At 47.0% G+C, this 26,933-nt stretch overlaps 1 protein-coding gene across 3 annotated transcripts in view; it reads right to left on the bottom strand.

Annotated features, from left to right (window-relative positions):
• The window catches only part of LOC119456496 (BTB/POZ domain-containing protein 6), a 112,243-nt gene that overhangs the window by 40,740 nt on the left and 44,570 nt on the right, over positions 1-26,933 (bottom strand). The window contains exon 1 of one of the 3 annotated variants that reach the window (XM_037718314.2): positions 135-1,094. The exons of the other annotated variants lie outside the window; for them this stretch is intronic. Within the exon in view, the coding sequence (XP_037574242.1) occupies positions 135-308 (174 nt within the window). The 5' untranslated portion in view covers positions 309-1,094. Of the gene's footprint in view, positions 1-134; positions 1,095-26,933 lie in introns of those variants that run through there. 3 annotated transcript variants of the gene reach the window in all.

Raw genomic sequence — 26,933 nt, 5'->3', positions numbered from 1 at the left:
TGCATCGAGGAACGAAGTCTAACAACTAGCTGAAGGAACATAAAAAGAGCATCGACTCAAAAGGGAACAAGGGGAAAGAGGGGAGCAGCGGCAGACGTCTACACATTTAATACATGATGCATGAGACGGCTTACGTAGTAGAAGAGCAGGACATCGATGGTGCTGACGGACAAGCGTTGTTGTTGTTGCCTGAAGCGGCGGCCGTTCCACGGGGGTTCATCGAGCGGCTCTTGCTCGGTGACCCAGCTCACCGTGGTTCGGGACAGGGCCACGAAACACACGGTCACGCAGCCGCGGTCCGTTGTCATGGTCGACAAAGTCCTTCAGCTGAGGGGAGTGAGGCTCCGTGCAGCAGCAGCGCCGGTTGCTCCGTTGGTGCCCACTAAGCAGCCACTTCCCTCGCCACTATTCACACCGTTCGGCTGATAGGTAAACTGAACTTGGAATCGAAACTTGTCTCGTAACAGTTCGCGCTGTGCCGGACACTCGAATCGAGATTCGGACGCAGTCACTGCGGTTCCCGCACAGTCTTTGATTCGAATCGCGAGCCGACAAACCTTAACGGACTTGAAGGTGCAGCATCGTTGAATAGAACTCCTTAAGCGTGATACCGCGGGATGTGTACAAAGACAATCAAACGCTCCGTGCGGATACCAGAGTGGTGCAAGGGTCACTCCCCGTGCCTTAACTAGCACTCTGTCTGTAAACGGAGTCGGGAGCAAAGAGGTAACCACATGCGAGAACCTTTGGTCTGAAACTGCCGCTCCGTCGCAGTGGCGAGGCGCCTGAGCGAGCAACGGAACAACGTCCTCGGCAGCGCTGGAGTCGAGTCGCCGGCGGGCGTCGTTTCGCGTCGAACGCGCCGGAGGCGAGACGGCGACGAGACGCGCAGCCTGCCTCGTCTGGCGAACGAGTGAGCGCCGTCGCCCACTGCGCGCACGAGAGTGGTGGTGGTCCCACAGAGGAGTGGTGCGGCGCCTCCTTTCCACAGATCCGGCGGCACAGAGAGAGAGAGCGCGCGCGGTTGGGGACGGTAGCCCACCGGCACCGGGGTCTACCTGAGATCCCCGCGGTCACCCTCCCCTCGTTCCCGAAGCGCTGCGGTATACTTCCCCCCGAGACACTCCAGTGCCCATGCGCCGAGTCGGCGACCGTAGCCCACGGTTGCGCGGGGTTGGCCGGCCGGCTTGCACGCTCCCAGTTTCACCCTTCCCATCCTGCCTGTACAGGTTTGCACACCCCGCGCTTATCCCCCTCTTGCGAGGCACACACAATGGGCGGTGTGCGCGCTCTTTTAGCCACCTGCCCGCCGCCCTTCTTTGGTGTTTGTGCGTCTGAATTCTCCATGTTGCTATGGGCGCCGCTTTCTTGTGTGTGTGCGCGTACGCATTTTTGCTCGTTCTTCGGGAACTTCAAGGACCTCGGCGATCTGTGGAAACGTGCCCCGACTCCACCTGAGCCCATGGTGCACCTTGTGTGCTCCGGAAATGCTCAATCCAAACACGCGACTTGCAGACCAAGTTTTCTTTTACCTGCCTTTCTTTTTTTCTTGATTACTCGGAACGTCGATTCATCAATGTATGTTAGGAACTCGTTCTGGCATTTCATAAAGCGGCTTATTCGCTCGTAAAGTTTAGCACGAAGTACTTACGTCTCGCAGCTGTCATTCTCTTCCCAATGGCGTCAGGTTGTGTTGACGCTGAGCCAATGCTCCGCATTACGTGGAACGAGCATAAAGCGCACGTAGTGTACCTCTTTTATTACCGCACAGGATATGCGAAACATACATTTCTAATCAACTGGGACTGCTCCGAGTGACAGCTCGTACGTTTCGTGTACACTGCGCGGAAAAACTAGCCGTAATTATATTCAATTCAATTCAGTTTCATTTTACTTTGACAAGAAGGCTTTCGACCTAAAAGCCGCTTTTTGCGGCTTGATTGGATCCAGAAACCCATATACATAGCAGCGCAACATTCTCGGTCAAAAGAATAACATACACAACGGTAAATACTCAAATAAAAGCATAATAGCGAAAAAGTAACAATAAACCACAATGTATACGAACATCCTTGTAATATACAAACAGTCTCGTGTCGTACACTCTTAAGTATATAATACACGACACTCAAAGAAAATATATTAGTGGCGATTTAGCGGTAAATGCGAGAGAAATGCGTTACGCCGCACCTCTTTGAGGTCCGCATTCACCACATTGCACATTGAGGAGCTCACTCGACACGCGCCCTGCCTCTTCGTGGCGCGAAGTGCAACTGACGCAGCACACCAACGACAGTTGCACTGTGCATGAAGGAAGTAGTTCTTGGGCGGCCAGCCAAAGCGAACTCACGAAAGAAAAGCTTTGTGAATCTGGCCCCCGGTGTTTAATAAATTGCAAGTGGAGGCGCACGTAGAAAAGGCAAAACAAACATTCAATTTTGTCGTTCCAGCCGGAAAGTCGACATTAAATGTTTCTTTTAGCTTGTCTACGTGCGCTTGTACTTGGTTATATATATATATATATATATAACCAAGTATATATATATATATATATATATATATATATATATATATATATATACAGGTTGTTTCAGCGAACACTTTCACAATTTATTAAAGGTTGCCTGTGGCAGATAGCCCAATTCTAGTTAAGGAGCTGGTCTACTCGAAGAGGCGGACATTACTTGCACAAAATATTGAAATGCATAATTGACTAATTAACAAAAATTCACTAATTAAGTTTTTAACTAATTTGCTGATGGCCCATATTGCAATTTACAAATTCTAGCCGTGGAGTTGGCAATTAAGGCAGATCCACTTGGAAGGAATTCTCAGGATGACACCAGTTTCGAGATATTAATTCCCAAACTTTGCGGAGAAATGCATTGGCGTTTTGCACCATAAGAAAAGAAAACAGGTCAGACTGCAGGATACGACAGTCATCAACAGTGTGCATTCCCTTAAAAATATTGACGTCATTCACATATAGAAGAAATGAAAAATTCTGACTAGCGGAAAGAACGTCATTATTATAAATTCAAAATAGAAGTGGTCCTAATACTGATCCTTGAGGGACACCACTAGTTGCCATGTAAGAAGAAGACGTTTGGCCATTTAGGTTAACATATTATGATCTATCAATAAGATAATTAACTCCGCAGGAGATTTACAATTGACGATTCAACACCAAAGTGTGTAAGCTTGATCAGAAGCAGCGAGCGGCTGAATACATCAAAAGCTTTACTGAGGTCACAGTCATCATCATCAGCCTATTTATGTCCACTGCAGGACGAAGGCTTCTCCCTGTGATCTCCAATTACCCTTGCGCTAGCTTATTCCAACTTGCCCCTGCAAATTTCCTAACTTCATCACCCCACCTCGTTTTCTGCCGTACGCGACTGCGCTTCCCTTCTCTTGGTATCTATTCTGTAACTCTAATGGTCCACCGGGTGTCCATCCTACGCATACATGGCCTGTCCAGCTCAGTAAACAGTGTCAACAGAGGTCACAGTAAACGGTGTCAACTTGCCCCCTTTGATGTACCGGCGCAGAGTTATGTGTCATGAAACTTGCGAGATTTGTGATAGCGGAACGGCCGGTGATTAATCCATGCTGATTCAGAATTGATGAGTTCTTCACAGTGCAAGACAATATGCTGTGAAGTGCCAGCTCAAAAATCTTTGACGTGGCACAGAGAAGAGAAATTAGGTGATAATTTGAGACATCGGTGTTACCAGACCTAAATACAGGAAAAACACGAGCAGTTTTCCAAATAGGAGGGAGAGTGGAAGCATTCAATGTGCTATAAAATATAGATGTCAGTACTGGCGCAAATATACTGCCTTAAGCTTTTAAGATTGCGGAGGGGATGCCATCAGGGCCGCAGGATAAGGAAGGCTACAAGATCATAAGGACTTCGCTGATGAGCTTTTCATCAAACAACGCAGGACTATATATGTAGGAGCCGTTGTGTGCTGCTGACTGACGCCAGCATTGAAACCTGAAGCTTTATACAAGGATGAAAAATGGGCAGAAAAACAATCCACGACTGCTTGGACCTTTACTCCTCTAGAGTCGAGCAGGCGAAAACACTCTCTGCGATTACTAGCGCGCCTTGAGGATATACTTCCAAAATTCCGTTGGCCGGTCGGAGGCGCTCTTCTACAAGAATGCAATATATGAGTCATGATCTCGCTTATGAATAATAATAATAATAATAATAATAATAATAATAATAATAATAATAATAATAATAATAATAATAATAATAATAATAATAATAATAATAATAATAATAATAATAATAATAACTCAATAATAATACCTATACACTCCGGCAACATTATGGAAGTCTAGCAAAGAACCTTTTGAGGACAATAATGGCTCCCTACTGACACTTTTAATTCAATTTAGCCAACTAGGAGACCGGAAGCTTGTGTATAAACTACATCGTTTAACAGAAGGCTTTAGGGTCTTTGTTCTTTGCTCTGTCATAACCCCTCGGAGGGCCGCTGCGAAAGCCTTCATAACGTCTACTGGCATGATTGGCCGATTGAATAATAGCGCATATGCAAAAAACTTTTCTCTGGCTCTGCTTGCCGTGGCGGACGTTGCGACAGATGGTTTGACTTGCGTTATTCGGATGACAGCTGCAGAATCCCTTTTCAGCACGAGAAGACCTAAACACGCGCCGTCGTGTCGCCTTCGTCACCGATTAAGCAGCCGCAGGGAATCGAACGTGTGACCTTGGGCTTAGTGTCGCAGCATGCCAGAGCCACCTCACGCAACCGGCTGCCGCGTACACGGTGATCCGCGCTCGGAGCCACAGCGAAGGTTACACGTTCGTCGCAGACGATGTGCTCCGCAAGCTTTGGCTCAAAAGGAAATGGTTCTCGTGACGGCCATGGCAGCCCTTCAATCGCCGAGCTATCTCGGTTGTGCGCAGTTCATCAATCACAGACAAGCTTAATCCGCACCGCCACCTCGTTCTGATATATTGCCTTCCGCGAAAGCGTGCGCCCTCCAATTTTTGATGTGACAAAGTAGTCCGCTGCGCAACGCAGAAAGCGGTCGTCGCACGCGTAGGTCGCCGAGACGGCGAACCCGCCCTGTTAATTTGCGAAGGACGCCCGCCGTGAGACAATGAGAATAGTGCTCGCAATAGCAGCCGCACTACAACGCATTGCACTTCGTGAATATGTGCGGACTGCACGCAACGGAAGCAAAGCCTGGTTCGGCAAACACTGCAACGCATACAACGTGTTGGGCGCACACAGGGGAAGAGTAATCTGCTAACTGCCTTCAATTGAGGAATATAGCAGCAATATCCACCATATCTTCATTATTAGAGGTAAGAGAAGGGAGTCAGAATACTCCGGCAGGGCATTCTGATGCCTGTAAGTCATTTCTTGACTGCGGCGACATGGCGAAGGAGGGCTTTGGTGACACACACGCTGGAGAAGGTTAGCAAATAAAACAGATGACAAGGTTTGAAACTGCATGCTAAAGGTGATAAGGGAGCAAAAACGAACGAACGTATAAGGATTAATTGTCTGCTAATCATTACTGGCAAATAATCATAAAGTAGTTCTCAGGATTCTTGGACATTTTGAGATCTCAGAAATCACAAGGCCAGGCGGCACTTAATTCTGTAAACGTAATGTGCATGACAAAAGCGGCCTAGCGACTGGTTCGCAAAGCTAGTGCTGTCTTACAGTGGTTTAATTAACAAATAATACAACCAAGTGAAAAAAAAAAACGGAAATATGTACATGTGTGCAATAAACTTGTATAATGTGCGTAAAGTTGACCAAAAGCAGGCATGATAATTCAGTGCCCGGAAGACGTAATTTAAACGGCCTGTGTATGTACAGGGTCGACCACGTCTAAGGTGAACACCTCATTAGTATTCAAGCCAGTAAAACTACAGCGTTTATTCTACTTCACGAGTGAAATGTTCGTTAGCATGGTGTCAATAAACACAATAATGATTTTTCGAATTATGTACTGAACATTCGCTTCTATGATGTCTTGAATACTAATGATCGAGGTGTTCACGGTCGACCCTGTACATGTGCGTGTATGCGCGCGCGCGCGCTTGTACTCTCTACAGTGGGTTGCAATCATCCAGTACAATATCCAATGCCCCCCTTCCCTCGTCAGCAGTGGAAATAAATAAATAAATAAATAAATAAATAAATAAATAAATAAATAAATAAATAAATAATAAATAAATAAATAAATAAATAAATAAATAAATAAATAAATAAATAAATAAATAAATAAATAAATAAATAAATAAATAAATAAATAAATAAATAAATAAATAAATAAATAAATAAATAAATAAATAAATAAATAAGCAAGCAAGCAAGCAAGCTTGTTGGCCATGCACACAGCCTCACATCCTATATATGGAGATCTTCAGGCGTTCCCGCCAGGTAGAGCACCGCGTTTTCTAGTGTAGCCAGCGCCGGCTAGATGCAAAAATAACATAAAAGGGCGGATAAAGAAGAATCACTACAGTTCTTAGAGCAAATCGATCACCCAGGAGAACCTGGTAAATTTGTGGAAATGTCGTAAAGATGGTACAGGCAAGGAACGAAAAGATTCAAGCTATATATTTCGAGCCCGTCGCCCGACGAGAACCTCAGAGGGACGGGACGGTCTAGGAATGTTCGCGATACCGATCGTCGCAAGCCCGCAATGTTCGAAAGCGTTGCATCATCGCCGTTACTTATGTGCTTTCGTTGTCGCTGCTTCGCCTTCTTCGTGAGGCCAGATCAGGCTCTTTTTCGATTATATGAAAATTTTATCGGCTGTAGTGTATACACTACGTTGTCCAACTTGACACAACAGGGGATTCGGCATTGGTGCCGGGGTATGGGCGGTCACAGCCGATAATAAATAGGGCTAATTCATCGATAATTGGTTGCTGATGAAGTGATTAACCTATACGTTATTCTCCAGTACTCCTTTACAAGTTCATTGGATGGAGTCAAAATAACCACCTAGCCTATAAGCATTGCTGAAGTTATTTCACTTGTCCGGGAACACTTCTCGTGTTCAAGAAACCCGCTTTCCATCGCAGCACAGCGCAGTTAGGTTATCTTTGTTCGTTGGCAGCACGCTCTCAATGTGCAACGATCAAAACAAGAAACGTGAACACCTTATCGCGAGAGACAATTAACGGCATGGTTATCTTTACCACAGCGTCGACGTCAGCTCAAGAGTGTCCATTTCGTAACAGCAAAAGCAAATATAATACAAATTTGATGTCTCCTTAAGTTGCCTGCAGGTAAATAAACACGGAGAATCATTATAATAGACCAGTCATTCGGTTAAAGCTTGTCAATCGGCACTGACTGAGTTCTAACGATAAATGTTCATCATCGCTTGCACGAAAACCAGACAGTCAGGTATACCAAGGCGTTGGCAATCAACAGGGCGCAACCTATATGCAACCAACATTAAATAACTAAGCGACATTCTGTCACAAAGAAAAAAAAACGAAAAAATAAATGAATAAAACGAATTCCGTGAAAATGGTTAAACAGCGAAGCTGAAACGTGCGGCCACGGTGTTTATTACTGTGTTAATCCCGACGGTTCGTTTAAGTATTTCTCAATTATGAGGTTGCACAGGTTCGGCTGCGACGAAGAGAACGACGTCCTGCGACGGTATGCCCGCAGTCCGCCGTTGTCGCTTGCGTGCGATGCCCTCGAGTTTGCTCGGCGGCGTGGTTAGCAGCATTCGCCCGCCATAGCCTCTTGCGATTCTTCAACATTAAATCGCTTCAAAATTAAATCTGTCCGTTATACAAAGCAATGAATGGCTCATACACCCTTTAAGCAATGGCTCATACCCCCGAAAATGCGGCCTCCCCATTACGACGACAGAAGAGAAGTGAAATTTTACGCTGGAATGATGAGCGGCAACACAACCAACTGTGGAAGAAGACGACGGACGCTCGAGCCAATGCTGATGATAATAGTTTTCTGCGGACAGGTGACGGACAGACGGTTTTTCGTTTCGCCTAGCCATATAAATAAAAAAGAGACCAACGAGAGCTATTGATAATGGATATACCTTAAAACTACCAAGATAATCGTCTATCGAATCATTGTAAGACATGTATATATTTGCTTTTGTGGCTCCGCAATCCTTCCTACGCATGACAAAATCCACCTTGGTTTGTCGTACGCTTATCTACCTTGAAAGCACACATTTGTACATTTATTATTAATTTTGTAGGTCCTGGGCGCTATAACGTAAATTTATTCCATTCTGACTTTATTACAACCTCTTGACGTCAAATTTATGTAACCGCCGATGCAAGCACGGGCGGTGACCCGCAAGGTTGTTGCAACAGCCCAATCAAACGCTCTCCCCGATCATAGGAGGTGACTTGTTTGGCTTCAAAGCGAATAGCATTGTCCTGCCGGGAGAGCTTTTCCTTTATTTAACTGGCTGACGAGAGGCAAGAAGCGCGCAGAAAAGGAGACGGCTAATGGTGGCAAATGTGTAGAAACGACAAGAAATGTTTTGTTCGGCATAATCATGCATAATCAGTTTGTACACGTCATCTTGAGATGCGAAGCTTTCGTGGTTTTCGTAGCGTCTTGTCGCAGATAGGCGAAGGGGCAATGACCCTAGAAATATTTCAGTCACGGAGGCTTAACGAAGGAAATGGAATAGAAATATATTGGCATAGTTTTACGTTACAGCACCCTTGCGTGCAAAGGTAGCGATTAGAATATATTTACGAGTGAACATTACTCGCGACAAGGTATATGTATGTGCCGCAACGCCAATCTAACGCGCGTTTACTGCAATCATAAGTTTCCAACCTCGTAAATCTAGGTGATTGCCGCACATTATTGCATCATGGAGAAAAGTTTTTTTTATTCCCTGCTTATCGAATCAGCTAATGTGGGCGACGGGCGAAAAAAAATTTTTTAATACGATTTGACAAAACAACAAGTCTATATGCACGCTCTTCAGCGTATGCTTCACTGTTCGAAGAAGAAGAGAAAAAAATTCAAGGTTGGTTCTCTTTATGAAATTAATTTTTTTATGCACTTGAACGTTCAAGAAAGCGAATAAATACCCACCGTGAGCAACGAATCGGTGTCGCAACTTGAAGGTTGGTCGTCAAACATGGCTGATTACGGCGAAAGTATCTCGGCGCGCCCTGAAGAGTTCGGCATCGGGAGCAGGGGGCTCACAGCGGAGAAGGCGAACGATGCTCGAATGCAGAATGAACGCAAGGGGGATCGCGAGTGCGCCGGCCAAGCTACGCGTCATCTCACCCTGATCGTGCGCTTCTTCTCTTTTCTCACCGATGAAAAAGAAGATGAAAGGGAAGGGACACGGATAACAGCGTATCCAGATATAGGCCAGAGAAAAGCGTCCGTAAAAGTGCAACAGACTCGCGCATGCACGCACCCACACACACGTACGAGAAGCGAAGAATTATTGGCTATAGTGTTGAGAACCCCGTGACGTTGCGCGCATCATGTGCTCGTGTGCAAGGGTGGAAAAAGAAATAAAAGCACATACATATACAGCGAGAATGGAAGAGGAAACGAGTAAAGCGGAGGGAAGTGAGGAGTATCGAAAGCTTGCCAGGACACGACGAGGCAAGCTTAGAAGGCGAGCGTTCTTTTTTTCTTTCTTTCTTTTTTTGTGCCAGTGGCGCGAGGAATTAAACCGAAACAAAAGGAGGGCGGTCGCCCAACCTCGTGATCGTGGGTCGTCGTGGGTGACGTCGCAAGGGTGGCGAGACGCGGTCGGATCGGAAGAGTGCGCGCCACCGGTGCTGGCACGCTGTTGGAGCTTCTCTCTCCTTCCCCCCCCCCCCCCCCCCCCACGCAATTGAGATGTCTCGTGCCGTGTAGTTCGCCCAAAGGGCGCACACATATACGCTCACCATATATACACACGTGCTCGGGACGCGCTCGGTGCTTCCTCGTTATTACTCGTTACGCTTAAAGCTCTTATCGGTAAAGCAGGAGCAGAGGCACCGTTCTGCATATCGGGGAAGCGCGGGCATGAATCAGAGTTTCTGCCGGCCGTGTGCTGCCGTTGCACGCGCCGGCGGCAACGGCACCCGCGCGGTGGTGAAAGAAGGGGGGGGGGGGGGGGGGTCGGCCAAGGCAAGGCGTTCGCGCGGCTGTGTGGCCCTTGTGTCGTACATCGGCGAGAGCGGAAATAGCCGCGAACGCCTTGGCGGAACATCACGAACTAACGGGACACAGCGTTGAGCTGCAGCTGGGACTCGGCAGCCAACATCGCAACCGAGAAACAGTTATCAGCTCGTTAACTTTTAGAATCATACTACATTCAATCAACTGAACACACGATAAACAGGACGGCGGCTAATATTCCCGAGATATACACCCGCACGCTGCGCCACCTCGCCCATAAATAGTCGCAAGCCCATGCTTGCATCTTCATTGTGATCAAGGGACCCGTACGGGGCCCGAAACGTCGCGTTTTTATTTTCCTTTTATGCTTGGCGAGCATGTACATTTTTTGTTACACTAGTAGGTTTCAATGACCAATTCCAAATGCAGTTAGCAGCACCTGATACAAAGATTCTCACACCTGTTGCATATATCGAACCAACTGTGTTGTATTCCATGGTGGGTCGATATATGTGTGGAATAGAAACATTGAAACCGGTGGTGCTAACTGCGTTCGGAATTGGTAGCTGAGTCTCATTAGTACTAGTGATTACCTTGCTTACTCAGTTATGTTACTAACTCTATCGTTACTAATCGCAGCGCCAGAGCATCCCCATGCTGGCCATTGCATAGTAGTCCCATACCACGGAGCTTTCCATTCAGAAAAGGCGGCCCGTGGCCATTAGGTTGCCGAGTGTTTGTTGCGTAGCCGGCCCACAGCTCTTACGCTGCATTGCTTGGCGCGCGGAGCGAACCCTTTCACGAGGCTGCTTATCCCGATAAACTAAGAGGCGCAAAACTTCCGTGTCGGTTCTTACGCGCGCGCCGTCGCGACTTTGCCTCCGAAAGAATTTCCGGGCTTGCCGCTGGACCCCGTGACCGGAAAGCAGTACACTCATGTCCCCTCTCTTAAGCGGCCACGTGACGAACACTTGAGACGAAGGGGAAAAAACAAAAACAAAGTGAAGCGACTGCAGCTACGAGGCTTGACTAAAGTTGCAGACGAGTTGCGTTTTTGTATAATTATTCAATACGGTTCAGAGCGCGATTCGAAGTCCCTTGGTGGTGGTTCAGCAGAATAAAAAGTGTTCGACCAAAGAACTAATCGCTATCGGTGTGAAACAGCGCTACACAGATTATTTTAGGAGAGAGAACAACGGGAAAATTAGGATGAGCGAAAAAGCGCTTTTACGTTCGTGTTCCTACTCCTGTTGTCCTGTATCCTAAAACAATCTATGCAGCGCTGTATCACACCAATGCTAATATAACTAGACCCAACGCAAGCCACGGTATAGTCACAAAAGCATGCATGGTACATGGTTACCGTATCAAACACTGGCAGGCGGAGGCACTACGTGAGTGTTTGCTGTTTATTTACATCGGCAGGTATTTACAGTGCGTCGTGTTAGGCAATGCCAACGGGAATAAAAAAAAGCTGAGGTTTAGGCAAACTTAGAAAAAAAAAAGAAGGAAAACTTTTTGCTATACCAGCTGATGCAGCAGCTGAACAAGTCATGTGTGCATTGCTCATCCTATTGTCCGGTGAGCTCAGCCATCACCAGTGGTTTCTTGTAAAGAAGTACAGGCAACGTCGGGCTTAGCAGACCGCTGTGCAGAGAGCAGCGCAAGCCGCCATCGCCGCCGGGCGGACAGCTCAGGTCGTTCTCGTGAAAACGACGCAAAGAGACATCGCCGATAAGGCCCGCTAGTGCGTGCTGCCGAAGATGGAGCTCCCATATGGAGCCGCTCCTTCAGCTTCGGCTGTGACTGTGCTGCGTGTGCAGCGCAGGCCTGTGACTTTTTATTGCGATAGCAATTATATGGACACTTCAACCGGATTTCTGCCGTCGGCGTCGCCGTCGTCGTCGCCGTCGCCGTGAGGTTCCGTATAGATAAAATCATTCACCGCGCGCCGTATGCCCGAGCGGAAGCGTGCGGGGACGCGCGCTACCACGGAGCGCGAACGCACTCAATCTCCCACGCGCAAGCAAGGAAGCGGGAAGCCAGCGCCGGAGAGAGGGGGGGGGGGGGGGGCACTTTTTTATAAATATACTTCCGTACTTACCTCACTTTCAGCTTCAGCATCGCGTCAACAGCGTGACAACGCGTTTCGCGTCAATGCTTCTTAATTGTCTCAGTTCTGTTCAGTGGTTCATGACAAATAAGTCAGTCGACCTAGTTGCATGCTACACGTAGACATCGCGCTCTTGAAGAAGACCTTGCTCAAGTAAGGCAACGTGCGCGATTAGGCTAAAGTGTTGATCATATGCAGAGCTTGCGATATGACATAGTACAGCTGTACCATCCAGCAACCTTTATTGTGCAGCGACCCACGTGTCACTTGGTGCTGAGCGCCGGGTGTCCACAATTTACCCAACACTGCATTTATGCAGTCTTTATGCGCGGCGTCGCGTTTGCTTTAAATGTGAGACACCAGCGGGACAGTGCGAGTGCCGAGTGTCACACTTCCTCGTCTGAAGGTCATCAACTGTGAGCACGTGTATATTTCGCGGAAATACAAAATGTTGCGTAATGTATCTGTTGAATGAACTGCCTACAATTATATGTTCAGGAAAGCGAAATAGGACTCAGCATCATCAAGTAACTGGTACGTGGTTATAACAACACCTTAACATTGCCATCACACGGCGTGACGAACCGCAGGTTCGACCGGGTATTGTTTGTGTTTATTACCTGATCGCCCACATCGATTATGGGTCTCTCGCGTTTCCGATAAATTAATGCAAAGTTCGCAACAGATTAAAAAAATTCAGCGAATGAAGACGTCACTAGCCCTTTTACAAACATTTCCCGAAGATTGTGATGTGACATCCCTGCCTTCTCTTTCTCTCCTCCTCCTCCTCCTCCTCCTCCTCCTCCTCCCGAAGATTGTAGCTATAAGCCTGTCACCTTATAGTTTAATAATAATGGACTTCATTAAAAGGCAACTACTCCACACACATAAGGTAGATGACCGGACTTTTCTTAACGTTAGTTTGCCCTTCGGCACAAAAAAATAAAAAGAAAAATTAACCACACATTATCGGAAATCGCCTGTTTTCTGCATAAAAAAATGCTTTTACTTATTGACAATGTTTACGCATCACTGAAAGTATGTGTTTGTAAAAATGAGAGAGGAGCTGGAGCGTTAAATTCAGCTGCTGTCAACTTCCGAAGACATCTCCCTACTTCAGATATTTTTCTTTAACGCTAGGCGGCATTCAAATGACGCCCACCACGTGACGGTCGTCGATGCGCCGCCGTTTACTCTCGTCGTCGCATCCACGAAGATCCGGCGTCGTCCACGTGTCTCACGGCGCACCTGCGGCTCTCACGGGTGCCCGTCACTGGAAACCGCTGTGTCGGGTGGGACTCGCCCGACATGACACCGGGTCTTGCCGTTCAGTAGCTGGGCACCGTGAGTCAGCTCGCGAGTGTTTCCAAGCCAGCTGCTCACAGTAAGAGGCGGTGGTTTTAGAGAGAGGAGAAAATATTTGAAGAAAGCTGGGAACAGACGCATAGGTCGTAAGCTAACGTTGCCGTAGACAACTCGGGCGTGGAGCAGCGTGAATTCGTGCGGAAACCGGTGGTTGCTTTTGTTTCGTGAAGTAGGCGGCCGCTGGTTTACTTATGAATAATGTATTGCGCGAAGCTAAATCAGAACGAGCTCCCGATAATACAATAAATGCATTCCAAAACCTAATTGTTTCCGGATTTATTCTATCTAACTACTACTACTACTACTACTACTAAAAAAAATATGGGGTTTTACGTGCCAAAACCACGATTTGATTATGAGGCGGCACGCCGTAGTGGGGGACTCCGGAAATTTGGACCGCCTGGGGTTCTTTAACGTGCACCTAAATCTAAGCACACGGGTGTTTTCGCATTTCGCCCCCATCGAAATGCGGCCGCCGTGGCCTGGAACTACTACTACTACTACTACTACTACTACTACTACTACTACTACTACTACTACTACTACTACTACTACTACTACTACTACTACTACTACTACTACTACTACTACTACCATACAAATGTTACCACCGCCAAATCACAACTTCATTTTCCCGCACTCGCCTCACGTCGTACGATAGCACGCATATGCCTTCACAGGTTTTTATTCTTTAGCACCAAACAACGACTTCATTCAACCTGCACATCGCATATCGCGCAGCAGTCATCAAAACGCCGTTCACCCTCCACGGACCAGCACAACTTCCTATCAAAAATAGTTGTTTCTTACGTACTGCCCAAGACTGGTACGACCTTGTTTCCAGCGCCGCTTTAATAACGGATCACCTTCAAATCAAGTCCTCCATCGCAGAACATTTCATCGTGTCAATCATGGCTATACTGTTCTCGGGCTCACCCCTCATGTAATGCCTCACATCGAGGCCCTCTGATGTTATAATACATAAATTAAGCTAGAACTGCTCGTAATAGAGATGCCAGGCCATCGTAATGTTGGACAAATATTTAACTAAGGCTGCCGGCAAAGAGCACTTATGAACAAAAATATTTGCGAATTCGGCCCCAGGATTTTACTCGTAGGAGCAAGAAAAAATTCGATCCACATCAAGGAAGTGGTTGTACGCTAAGGCCTGTTCTGCGTCCACAGCTGTTGGGAAGCGTTATGTTCGCAGCTTCGCAGTAACACACTTAGTCACTATAGTGATGCCGAATGCACAGCAGAATGTCATTTTATTGATTACAAGCAGCGGAAGCGATACGAGCGCGACGGAAAAGTAAGCAAACACGAAAAAGAGCGAAGACTATCCTTCGAATCCACCAGCCTATTTTACAGCAGCGGCTGCCCAGGAGCGGTTGTCAACGCATCAACTCACTAAGGACATATGACCAGTCAGATCAAGTGGATAAAGAAATGCTGCGGTCCGCTTTAGCGAAGACTGCGCGTATGACGGACGGGTAGCTGGCGATGCTAAACCAACATATGTGCATTCAGCGAGCCTGCCCCCCTCCTAACTAATAGATACAGGAAGACAGACAGAGAAAGGAAGCACGAGTGGTGTAGAAGAGAAGAGGCTGTTAAAGCAGAAATCTGTGCGGTGCTTGAAACTGGCGAGTACATAACGTGCAGAGCCTCAATCATTCTTTCTGCACCCCACGAAACCGCAGATGAGAATCGTTCTAGGAACGATCCCCGCAAGACGCCGATTCCTCTTCAAGATCGGCGAGGAGCGAATGGAGGGGCTCTCCGGGAGCATGTTTGGGGGCGACTCCGCAGGTGCCGAGCCAGGGCGCCGACTTGCACGACCGTTGCGTGAATCGCGAGAAAGTGGCACGCGCCTTGCCCGTCCGTCGACTTTCGAGTTTCCAATTCGCAATGGCCGTTATGCGCCGCAGGCACCGCTTCTGAGGCGTTTTACGATTTATGTATTGCCAGGCTCATCGCATTCTCGCCACGGCCTCTCTCCTCGCTCTGGCGGGAGGAGCGAAGTGAAGAGCGCGCGTCAGCCCCCCTATAGGGCGCCGCGTAATTAAGAGGTGCGCGCTCCTTCCCCGCTAAATCACTTTTCGTTCACACTGCCCGTTGACAAAAACATGTTTTCACGCGGTTCCCTTAACCCTCCCCCTCACTCTTCTTCTTTCTTTTTCTGTCAGTTGTAACTCTGCTGGTTATTCCATTTTTGCAATACGGTTTCGCTTCAGAAGCCCAGCCGTCATCAAAGTGAGTTCGACTGTTTTTAGATGGCAAAAAAAAAATAATTAAGTAAACGTACCAGTCTGGCGTGTCAACTGCAGCGACTGGTTTCGAAGGAGGCGGGAAAAACTGCGAAAAACGGGCCAGCGCAACGCAGAGCAGTTGGATGTCGTTGCGTGACGGGCCGAGAACATTCAGGCTGCAGCGATAACAACTGTCAGCTTTTGACAGTGAAATATTTTAAGCCACTTTACTACCATCACCTCCACTAACTATATACTATAGCACTCACCTAGTATAGTGGTCATAGCTGTTGTATAGCAGTACGGTAGCAGTGTCAGATGCGGTTAATTGATGCCGTTCTTTATGATAATGGCGATGATGATAATAGTAATGTATTGATAAATATTCAGGTTATTCGGTTTAACGTCCCATAGCAACACTAGCGGCTATGACAAAGGTTGTAGTGAAGGAGTGCGGACTAGTTTTCACAGCCTGTGATTCTTTGACGTGTGTTCAATTGAATGATGGTGTAACCTCCTCACTAAAAAATAAATGAATAAAAGGAACGAAATTAAAAAAAAATAAGAATAAGAAAGTAAATTTACATCTGGCCTCACGACTTGGGCATCAAATCAGTTCATAAATATGCTTGCTGCTTATAAATCCAAGGAGGCTCGTGTAGACGGGCTCACTGTTTTTGTGCCCCATTCTTTATACTTCGACACACGTGCGCTTTTGCTGACGACGGTAGTGACGTTCGGCCATAATATGTCGTCTGTCTGCTAGATTGCAAGTCACTGAACGTCGCCCTAAAGTTCAAAGCGGCTGTGGCCACGGCTGACGCGTGCCTAATTTCGTGGCGATAAACATGCGTTTCACAGCGAAGCATGCGTTGCGCACAGTACAGCTGTCCGGTTAGTTCACACGCTATAAGCCGAGTGTACGCCAGCAACGCATCCAATCAACGTGTATGACCTGGTGTAACCGCCGCGACCGCGCAATTCAAAACTTTGTACGGTACGCCGCCATGGCCATAAGTGGCACTGGATAACACTTCCCGGATACAGAAATACCCAAGAATGTGGACGTGAGAACAGCCGCCGCCAAAACCCAAATGGTAGAGGAACGCGCGTAATCCGGAGGTCCACTTTCAGTTCCGTTTAGCTTATCATTTCTATACATTCCAATTAAAGATATCAATAACATTCCCTGTGTGTGTGTGTTCTTTTTTTTTTTGACTCCATTATCTGTTGACGTAAAATAGTTGGACTAATAAAACACACACACAAAAAAAAGACGTTAGGGCCTTTTCCGACTCAGTATGCATCAACGTAATATTCAAACTGAGCTCGATGCAGCAACGAAGCCATTAGTGCAGTTAAAGATCAAAGAAAACTTCAACCAAAATTTATTTTAACACCCCGACGTTTCGGAGCCAAACCAGTTGTTTCTTCAGAGATGAGATGTCCTGAGGCGTAGCAGTGTTTATATGTGTTTCTGCGAAATGTTTGCCTCGAATTAATGCGGTTGCATCTGATGACACTGTGCCATTAGTGCCTTCTCGGAGTGCATGCGCGGATTTCAGCTAGATGTTGCGAGGCAGCCCCGCGCGTCAACCCCTATCCCACGCGCGACGTTCCCCTCGAGGTTTCCCTCGCCGCGTCTTTCTCGATCATGCTGAACTTTGCTCCTGGCAGCTGGTCTACATTCCCTGCCTGCCCTCGTTAAACTGCGGGCCTACGAGGGGGAACAGACGCGGAGTGGCGCGTGACACGGACCCAAAGGTGGGGGAGGGTTCTCTCTCGGGTTCGGGAACCGAGTCACCGGGGCGCACACTTTCCCTTCGGAGGGTCATGCAGGTGAACCACCGCCGACACTACTCTGGTACACAACAGCCGGGTCAAGATGGAGATCGCGCGCCAGCAGCGGGGGAGGAACGCTTTCTCCAGTGCATCGCGACTCCCCCAACGGGGCCAGAGCCCGACCAACAATGGCAGTGCCAGCACACTGACCCCGCGGCCCGGCGGGGAATCCGGGCAGCAGCGCGGCCGTGGCCTGCGCCGTCGTCCATTCAGGGCGGCCGACCATTGTGCAGTTGTTGTCCTCGGCGTGGATGAAAGGCGATGCCTGCCTCCTGGACCCGGCGAGATGCATCCCGCCACGCTGTCGAGGGGACGCGGGGGAAGGCGAGGGAGCGCCAGTTTACATTGCTTCTCTAGAAACCGGCGAGAAATTCCAGAGCGTATCCCGGGTCAAGGACCTCGGCAATCCAGAAGCCTGCTCAAGGCAGACCTGGTTGCCACCGCATAGCGTGAGCCGCTGATATGGCGATGGCGCGGTACTCGTGTGAACTGGCTGTCGCGCTTATGGGGGGTTTGGGTTCAGAAGCAGTTTTGTTTGCAAGAGCCACATGGGCAAGGCCGCCTAAGTCATCCCATGAAGTTAATTTATCTTTTTTTTTCTTTTTTTTTCTTCTAGCACTTTTTTTTTGCTTCAAAGGAAACGGTATACGAGTACCCTTCCGACATTTTGCGTACTGAAAATAGATAAGAAACAATCAGAGGGACCACCCTCAAAGAGATGTACACAGTATTTTGATAGGCCCATGGGGGGGGTGTCCCTTGCGCCCGGGTACTAAGGCATACAGTTTGCGCATTCGCGTATACTCGCACATGTAAAGAAAATAATGTCGTTGAAATTAATATAAAATTTATCTTTTATAGGCCAGGTAGCACATTAAACTCCGACAATCGACCAATCAGGGTCACTTACTCATTCTTTTTTACGCCTATAGGATGGTATCGGATTCAAAGGCAGAGCTGCATTCGAAAAAAATGCAGTATACAGAGTGGCCTGTGTCATACTCTGGTGGTGCCAAATTGACAATTGCTTCCTCTTTCTCTATCGCATACAAATCAGTCGCTTTCGATATAAATAGGTGTCACCAAGTGTATGCCGGGCGAAGAAAAGAACAATAAAGAAGAAAGTTACTGCACGCACTGTGTATACAGACTTTTAAAAAATACATCATTCTGCGCGTCAGCGTTATCCCGATGCCCCTCCCCCACCTCCCCCTTTCCTTCACGCAAAGAAAAATTATCTGCCTTACGCAGCTCGGCGTAACGAACTGTACTTGTAATCTTTTTTCGCGAACTTGCGCATAGCTTATTTATTTCAGGTGATGTGCTGGTAACACTGAGATGCAAGTGCACAACTGTAAAGAGTCAAAATAAGAATATTAACCGGCGGGCAACACTTTTCGAAGCCCAAACTTGAACACAGTAATGTAATCGTATCTTTTCGACTTGTTGCACAATATCCTGAAGTACTTATAACCTGTAAAGCAAAGAAATCACAACATAAGACAAATGCGCGAGAGGCCGACTTTTGTTGCGGAGAAGAACCAGGGGAAAAATCACGTAGAAACTCTTCTGGGAGTTGTCTAATTATGCGTAAGCATTGTGCCACTTGCTCATCTCTACGTGTCGTTATCAATGTTATGAAACGTGATCCGGCCACTACAAACGACCGCGCTGCGGCGACACGAACATCTGCGCACGATAGGTGCATTGATGACACAAGCAAAGTACTGGCGGCGCCAGGTGCGCTGATGACGTTCCGATCATTACAAGCCGGTACCAGTCTTTAGCGCCTTATCCATCGGAGTCGAACCATTATGAACCATGATCAACTGTGCTCCGGCGGCCGCTGCCTACGGCGCGGCCGCGCGGACCCATTCGTGAAAGCGATCTGAGATGGGGACCGAGTGCGGCGAGTGCTTCGTGTGCGCTGTGTTCTCGCCGCTTAGTTCGCGTTGAAGCGAGAGGCAGCATTCGCAGCCCGATGGTCAATTCGCTTGCTGCTGCGGGCCCCATCTTGAAAGCAATCGTCCAACGTGACGGACGGACGGGTTTCCTCGTTGGGTAGGCATAGAAATGCTTTCGAATTTAAAACAAATTCGGGCAGAACTCGTGCACCACGATTATCTACTAGGTATGCGAATTGACGAAATGCGTCATGCACTGCAGCCGCGCGCTTCTCTCTTGTGGCTGCTTCGGCGTAAAGTCGGCGCCTGCCCAGTGGCACAGCGACCCGAGTTGGCGTCAAAGAGGTCCGTTGATAAGCTTCACAATTAGACAGGCAACTAAACAATAAGAAAAATAACACGCTCAAAATTAAAAAAAGAGCAATTGGCAGAAGCTAAAGCCACGTTTCTTTAGAGAGAAAACTTATTATTAACGTATATTTAAATATGTCCTTTATGAATCATTTCAGAGCGAAATGCCGTCTGTGGCTCACCGCATTCTTGAACCCATCGCTGACATTGTCGTACTATCTTCTTGAATGCCTTAATTGAAACTCAGCTCCAGGGCCTGGCACCATTTCCAATCACGTATCGATAAGATGTGCAAAAACCTTTGGCACTATTTCTCGCTATATTGTTTCCTAAATCTCTAGAAGATCAGGAACTCCCACCTGAGTGGAAGTTTATGCTAATGTTGTGCAAGCACTAAAGTTAGGTAATGAAAGTAGCGTCACCTATTACAGACCGGTTTCTTTGACAAGCGTCTGCTGCAAAACCAAGGAGCGTGTAATCTACGATACCATTATAAAACATTTCGAATCTAATAATCTATTTTCTTAAATACGGTCTTAGGTCCGGTTTATCGTGTGTGTTACACAATTGTGTACATTTTCACATAATATCTTAAGTTATACTATCTTCAAATTGATTCGGCATTTCTAGATTTTCAGGGGGCATTTGATATTGTCCCACATGCTCTTTTATTGCGTACGTTTTCATCATTATGCTTGCCTGTTTCTGTTCTTGATTGGTTGAGTAGTTACCTGTAGAGAACAATATGTCGTCGTGAACGGTTATTCTTCTTCGATATTGACGTGACTTCCTGGGTGCTACAAGGTTCAGTGTTAGTACTACATTTTTTTATGTTAATGATTTCTCCGAACTGTTAACCTGAAATTTCAGGCTGTACTCGGATGATTGCATCATTTATAGATCTATACATGGCACGGATGATAGTGATATCTTACAACGTGATATTGACAATCTTTCCCCTTCTGCTGTAATGCCATATTTATCATGAACAAATATGTGGTTTCGTGGTGCAAGAAATGGAAAACATGTTTGAATTTTAACTAGGTGTTGTTCTATTAGTTTTACCAGGAAAAGCAAACCCTAGCTTCGGTTCTTGTTATAGCGTGTCTGGTAGCCCGCTCGGCTACGTTGAACAGTTAAATACCTTGGCATCTATTTCTCTTCTGATTTATCTTGGAATCAACATATATGTTATATAACGGGTAAAGACAATGGTGTGTTAAATTTTATTAAACATCATTTCAAATGTGTCCCAAATAGTCTTGAAGAAGCTTTGCATATCACCAATATGTGTGACCAATCCTTGAATATGCCTGTACAGTATGGTATCCTTCTGCCCAAACACTAATCTATAAGCTTGAACACATAAAGAAACATGCTGTATGCTTTGTCAGTTGTAATTATAATATTAATTCTAGTATAACTAACATTAAGAGTGAACTAGGTTGGGAAGCTCTTCAGCAAGGACGAAAATTATTGTGATTAAAATTTTACTCTTACATTTTAAATGATGAAACTGATGTTAATAAAGGTTTCTACATTATGAGCCCCTACTATACTATATCGCACAGATATGTTCATGCTAAAAAGGTTCGAGAAATAAAATGTCATACGAATGTATTTGCGCATTCATTCTTTTCATTTTTACGTTTCGCGAATGGAATAAGTGCGATGCGAGTATTGTAGATGTTCCCGCAAATGCGTTTTCCTCATCCTTGTAAGGTGTGTGCTTTAGTTGAATGTGCAAGTGACAATTGTGCCTGTTGTTCCCATGATTCAATTATTGTTATTGTTTCGGCCCCTCTACAATAATGCCCAACAGGGCGATGTAGGCTCCTGAATAAATAAATAAATAAATAAATAAATAAATAAATAAATAAATAAATAAATAAATAAATAAATAAATAAATAAATAAGCAATGGAACATACCCACGCGAATGACCCACATGTCCAGACTAGACTACCTTCGGGATCGGCCTACACTTCTTGGTGGGATAGCTAGGTAGCCGGAAAGAAAAGTGCTCTGATAATGCCACGAATGTTATTCCCATGTATTAAAAAAATGAGAAACGACCCTAATCTTTGACTTAGGTGCCTGCTAGTGGCACTCGCACCTCGGCGTTGGTGTACCCTGCTGTAAGGCGGGAAACCGAACTCGGAAGAGCGAGCCAACGGAACTGGCGAGAAACTTCCACGCACAGAGGAGCGGGCGAGGGAGCGAAGGAGGGCGAGGTGAGCGTGACGCGTAGCCCCCTAGAGGACGGCGCACGAAGTGGACCGCGCCCCTCCGCCGCTGACGTGAGAGCATGTAACGAGCGCCGGCGCGCAGCTGGCGCGCGCGAGGAAGCAACGGAGCAGGTGCGCGCCGGGAGAGGAGAAGCAAGAGAGGAGGGAGTGTCGTCACCCCTCTGCTGTGTTAGGCAGGCGTTCACTCTGTGTCAGGTGGTGTGTAGCTCTAATTAGCTTGCTTTTATTTTAATTAGTACTGAGCGGGTACCCCTGGTTTAAGTGTGACGTCACCGATGACGTCACTTCTGGTCTTGGAGTTTCACGGGAACCTGTACTGATGCGGTGGGTATCTAAAGTGTACGATTGTGCGGGTTGGTGTACTGAAATTAGACTTTCTTTAATTGTTTCTAATTATTCCTGAAACGTAATTACCTATTTACTGTACTAAGCCTGTGCTTTGATGTCATATCTATCAACCATAAGTAGAACCATCGATATCTGCCTGCTTTCTTTTTTAACAGCAGAGCTGTTTATGCCGAGCGTAATCTGTCTGTCGCCAACGGAAAATGTGGTCCGATCCTGGCGGCAGTGCAGAAAGGGTCCAAGCGCAATAGCACATTCCCCTGTGAACTAGCGAAGCTGAGCCTGGCTCAGTCTAGCTAAGCATGCTTGGGACTACTTAAGCTTAGTCATCGATAGCCAATCAATAGCTAATCGATAATCGATCAATAATCCATAAATTCTGGAAAATATTGGGGATGACTTCGTAGTGCTTCATCATCATCATCAGCAGCAGCAGCCTATTCATGTCCACTGCAGGACGAAGGCCTCTCCCTGTGATCTCCAGTTACCCCTGTCTTGCGCTAGCTGATTCCAAATTGCGCCTGCAAATTTCCTAACTTCATCATCCCATCTGGTTTTCTGCCGACCTCGACTGCACTTTCCTTCTCTTGGTATCCATTCTGTAACCTTAATGGTCCACCGGTTATCCATCCTACGCATTACATGGCCTGCCCAGCTCCATTTCTTCCGCCTAATGTCAACTAGAATATCACCTATCCCCGTTTGTTCTCTGATCCATACCGCTCTCTTCCTGTCTCTTAACGTTAAGAGACAGGTAGTGCTTCGCCTAGCCCAAATACCTGGCCAATACCTTGCGATAGCCAATCGATAGCCAATCAATAGCTAATCGATAATCGACAAATAATCAATAAATTCCGGAAAATTCTGGGGATGACTTGGTAGTGCTTAGCCTAGCCCAAATACGTGGCCAATACCTCGCGATAGCCGATCGATAGTCAATCAATAGCTTATCGATAATCAATCAATAATGAATAAATTCCGGAAATGCTGGGGATGACTTGGTAGTGCTTGGCCTAGGCCAAAAGCCAGGACTATCTAGGTGCCCATCAGCTCCGCTGTCTCTTTAGCATTGCGCCTCCAGTGCAAGCTGCGCTAATTTTTTGTATGATTTAATTTTAATTTCGTCCCACCTCTGTGACAAAACAGAAGTCGGTCCCTAACAGGAAGAGTCACTCGATGCTCGTGCCACTAAAAAAACGCATTATATGCTCGTACCTAGCAAAATACGCTGTGTGAGCGCAATCAGGTGGCTCGCGGCGACATCTTCGGGTACCCCCGCTGCCTTGAATAGCACCAAATTGCATCTTTCATTTTTTTATGTCGATAATTACCTAACACTGTGACACTGATAATTGTTTCTAACGTGAACCACATCGGTGTCTGCTTTCTTGCAGTCTGAGAAGCAAGATGAAGCGAAAGCGGCACCCGTAAGTAATTCTGCCCGCATTGCGTGATTGTTGCGTGACTATTTGCAACATGTCTTGACAAACGAGTAAGGACTTTCATTCACAGAGACAATCAACAAACCACCTCACTCATCCAGCTCGACGCGCTGTCTTCGGATACATTAGAAATGACAAAATTCACAGCGTGAGGTCGACACAATTTTCCGGCTGCCTTTTAGGCACTAAGTCTTCTAAAGATCGTGTAAAACAATAAACCCGGATATAAAAGCCAATGCTATAGACTCTATGGATCCGCAGCAAGATCTGGTGTGTCCGCTGCTGATACACATGGGTTTGGTCGACAGCCGCTGGCGATAGTGAAGCGAGATAGTCATCAACACTGTCACATCAATTAAGTGTTGCAGGCTACCTCTGATTAGCGACTCCGAGTCGTTCCGTAGGCGAACCGATTTGGTGCGACCTAGAAAAACACTTGCAAGCATTCGTTAGCACCATACATTCACCGACGCCTGCAGCAGCGGGCAGTTTGTCACCACGCTAATATTAACAGCGGGCAGATAGGCTACCGGGAAGATGACCTGCGTCTGTCGATCTTGACTTCTAAATCAATTGCTCCGATTGCTGATCTAGGGGATATGCTGCATTGCTTAGTATAACCAGAAGCCAGGCCGCACCGCAGGCAGTTTCGTAATCTATATGGCCCCGCACAGATCGCGAAAACACACATTCCACTCTGTCTCCCTCGTATGCTATTCTACGCTGTCCGCGTAGAGTGCGCTGCCTTATTTCGCCGCCTCGGCTTCCGAAATAAAGTGTTCACCACCGAGAGCTGTCATCTGTCACGTTTCTGTCCACCTTCTTGCTACAAAATTAAACAACAACGAAAGAAAACATGGAACTCTAGCACCATGGAAACGCAAAATAGAATGCGGGCTCCAAGTGCTGCCTCAGCGCCTCAACCGTGCTGTGCTGCTGGCCACTCCACACTAAAACACGGCCGGTGACGTAACACCCTTTCTAGCGCGACGCCCCGCGAAGAACACGTAGGCGAGCAAATATTTTGGAGAGCGCGCGCATCACTCGTCGACGTCTTCCGGCGCCAGCAGCGGCCTCTCACGGCGAAGATGCAAGCAAGCGCGTGAGGGCCTGCAGGAGGGGGGGGGGGGGGGGGGACGCACTGCGCGGTGGCAAAGGGGGCTCCGAGTGCACCTCCGAAGTTTACACGGGCGCGGGCCCAAAATCTCTACTAAGTAAGGCAAAAACCACCGTCCCGCGCCACCAGCCACAGTTTATATTTAGCACGCGAGAACATCTCGCATCGTGTTTCCACAGCGTGTCACAAAAACACCCCAAAACGGCAGCAACAGCAACAACGAAGCGTTTCCCTGCGCACGGCCTGTCCCCGGTTCCCCTCAGTTGGCAAGCTCTATTTCGGCCCATCGGCCCCGTATATTATTTTATTTTCTCTTTCGCGTGCGATGCCGCTTTTTCGGTGATCTCCGGCTTCTCTTCTGTTGATGCGTCGACTGGATGGCACGCAGGTCGGGTCTCTGTGACACCTGGAACCACGTTCACAAGGGTCCCATCATACGAGCAGCGCTGCAGTTTCACTTTTTAACACGATAGCTTTAAGGTCCCTGTATCGCAGATAATCCGGCGTCGGTCTCGGCGTCCGCGGCCGAAAAAATAATCCCGAACCACCCCGACCACGCAGGCCCTCCGTGTGGCGCAGAGGCACTGGTGAACTAATTGAATTTCTGAAAGTAAAATACTTCAGAAAAATCAGAAAGTACGACGCAACCACAAACTACAGGTATGAGAGCGTCGGATTGTAATTTGAATATACGACAAAACATAATTCTGTTACGCGAAAACTCAAACACAAACCCCTTTTCCAGCATTTCTACCATTCGTACAGCGGCGCGCCCCGGTCGGGTTCCTTGCAAAAACCCCATCCAGATGGCGCTCGCCTCCTCGGCAGCGGCGCGCCGAGGCCAAGGGGCAGAAAAAAGAAAGCTGCAGTTGCCGGCAATCCTGACAAACAGTCAAGGATATTTGAATACTATCGCATTCCACTCTTGAACGCGAAGCTTAAGCGTCCTCCAAATTTTTATTTGACTATCTGGTAATAAATATTACTAATGCAGCAAGAATTTTACATCGATATATATTCATTAATCCTTGCAAATATCATTCGTTGACCCGGTTTTCTAGCTCCGTGTCTAGTTCTGCACCGTACGCAAATAACGTGAGAGTTGTGAAAATTAATAAAGAAATTTATTCAATTAAGAAAGAGTAGTATTGAAAATATATCCGAATTGAAGAAAGTGAGGATGGGACAGAGGAAACAGTAAAACGTAAATGAAATAAACGAATCAACAGCGAGCTTGAGATTCAAATCAAGTTTACCGCCGTTGGTACGTTATGCCACTGACGCTCTTTAGGCTTCATAAAACGTGAATGCCAAAGCTAGTTGCATTAACAAATGACGCAGCAGTAAAGTGATTACAGACTGTGTTTTAATGAGTTAGCGAGGTAAGACGTTAACGAAAACGACCGAACTGTGAAGGACCTGGAGACGAGGGTGAAAATGGGCGCGTCTATAGGCCGTAGTGCGATGGTTCGAACAGCACGACGCCTATAGGCACCGTCTGTCAGGTAATTGTTGTTGGAGGCTAGCGCCCCACGCGATGACAAAACAACGATACCCATTGCGGGCTTCAATACTGTGCCACAAAACTCGGCGGTCAATGACTTTCAGGATGCAGACGTACATTAATGCGAAAGCATTATATGCCCCCTTACGCGAAAATCCGTCAGCGTGATCGAAAGATAATACCAAAAATGGCCGACGGTGCAAGGAGCAAAAACACGTAAAAAAATGCTCGGATTGAAGTCAAGTTTCTCAGGGAGGTTCCTGCAAACAAATTGAATTAATGACCTCGAAAATAAAATTTGG

Source organism: Dermacentor silvarum, chromosome 6 (assembly GCF_013339745.2).
Source record: "Dermacentor silvarum isolate Dsil-2018 chromosome 6, BIME_Dsil_1.4, whole genome shotgun sequence".
Classification (NCBI taxonomy): Eukaryota; Metazoa; Arthropoda; class Arachnida; order Ixodida; family Ixodidae; genus Dermacentor; species Dermacentor silvarum.
Note: the sequence above shows the minus strand (reverse complement) of the source record. Positions and strands in the feature narration are given on the sequence as shown.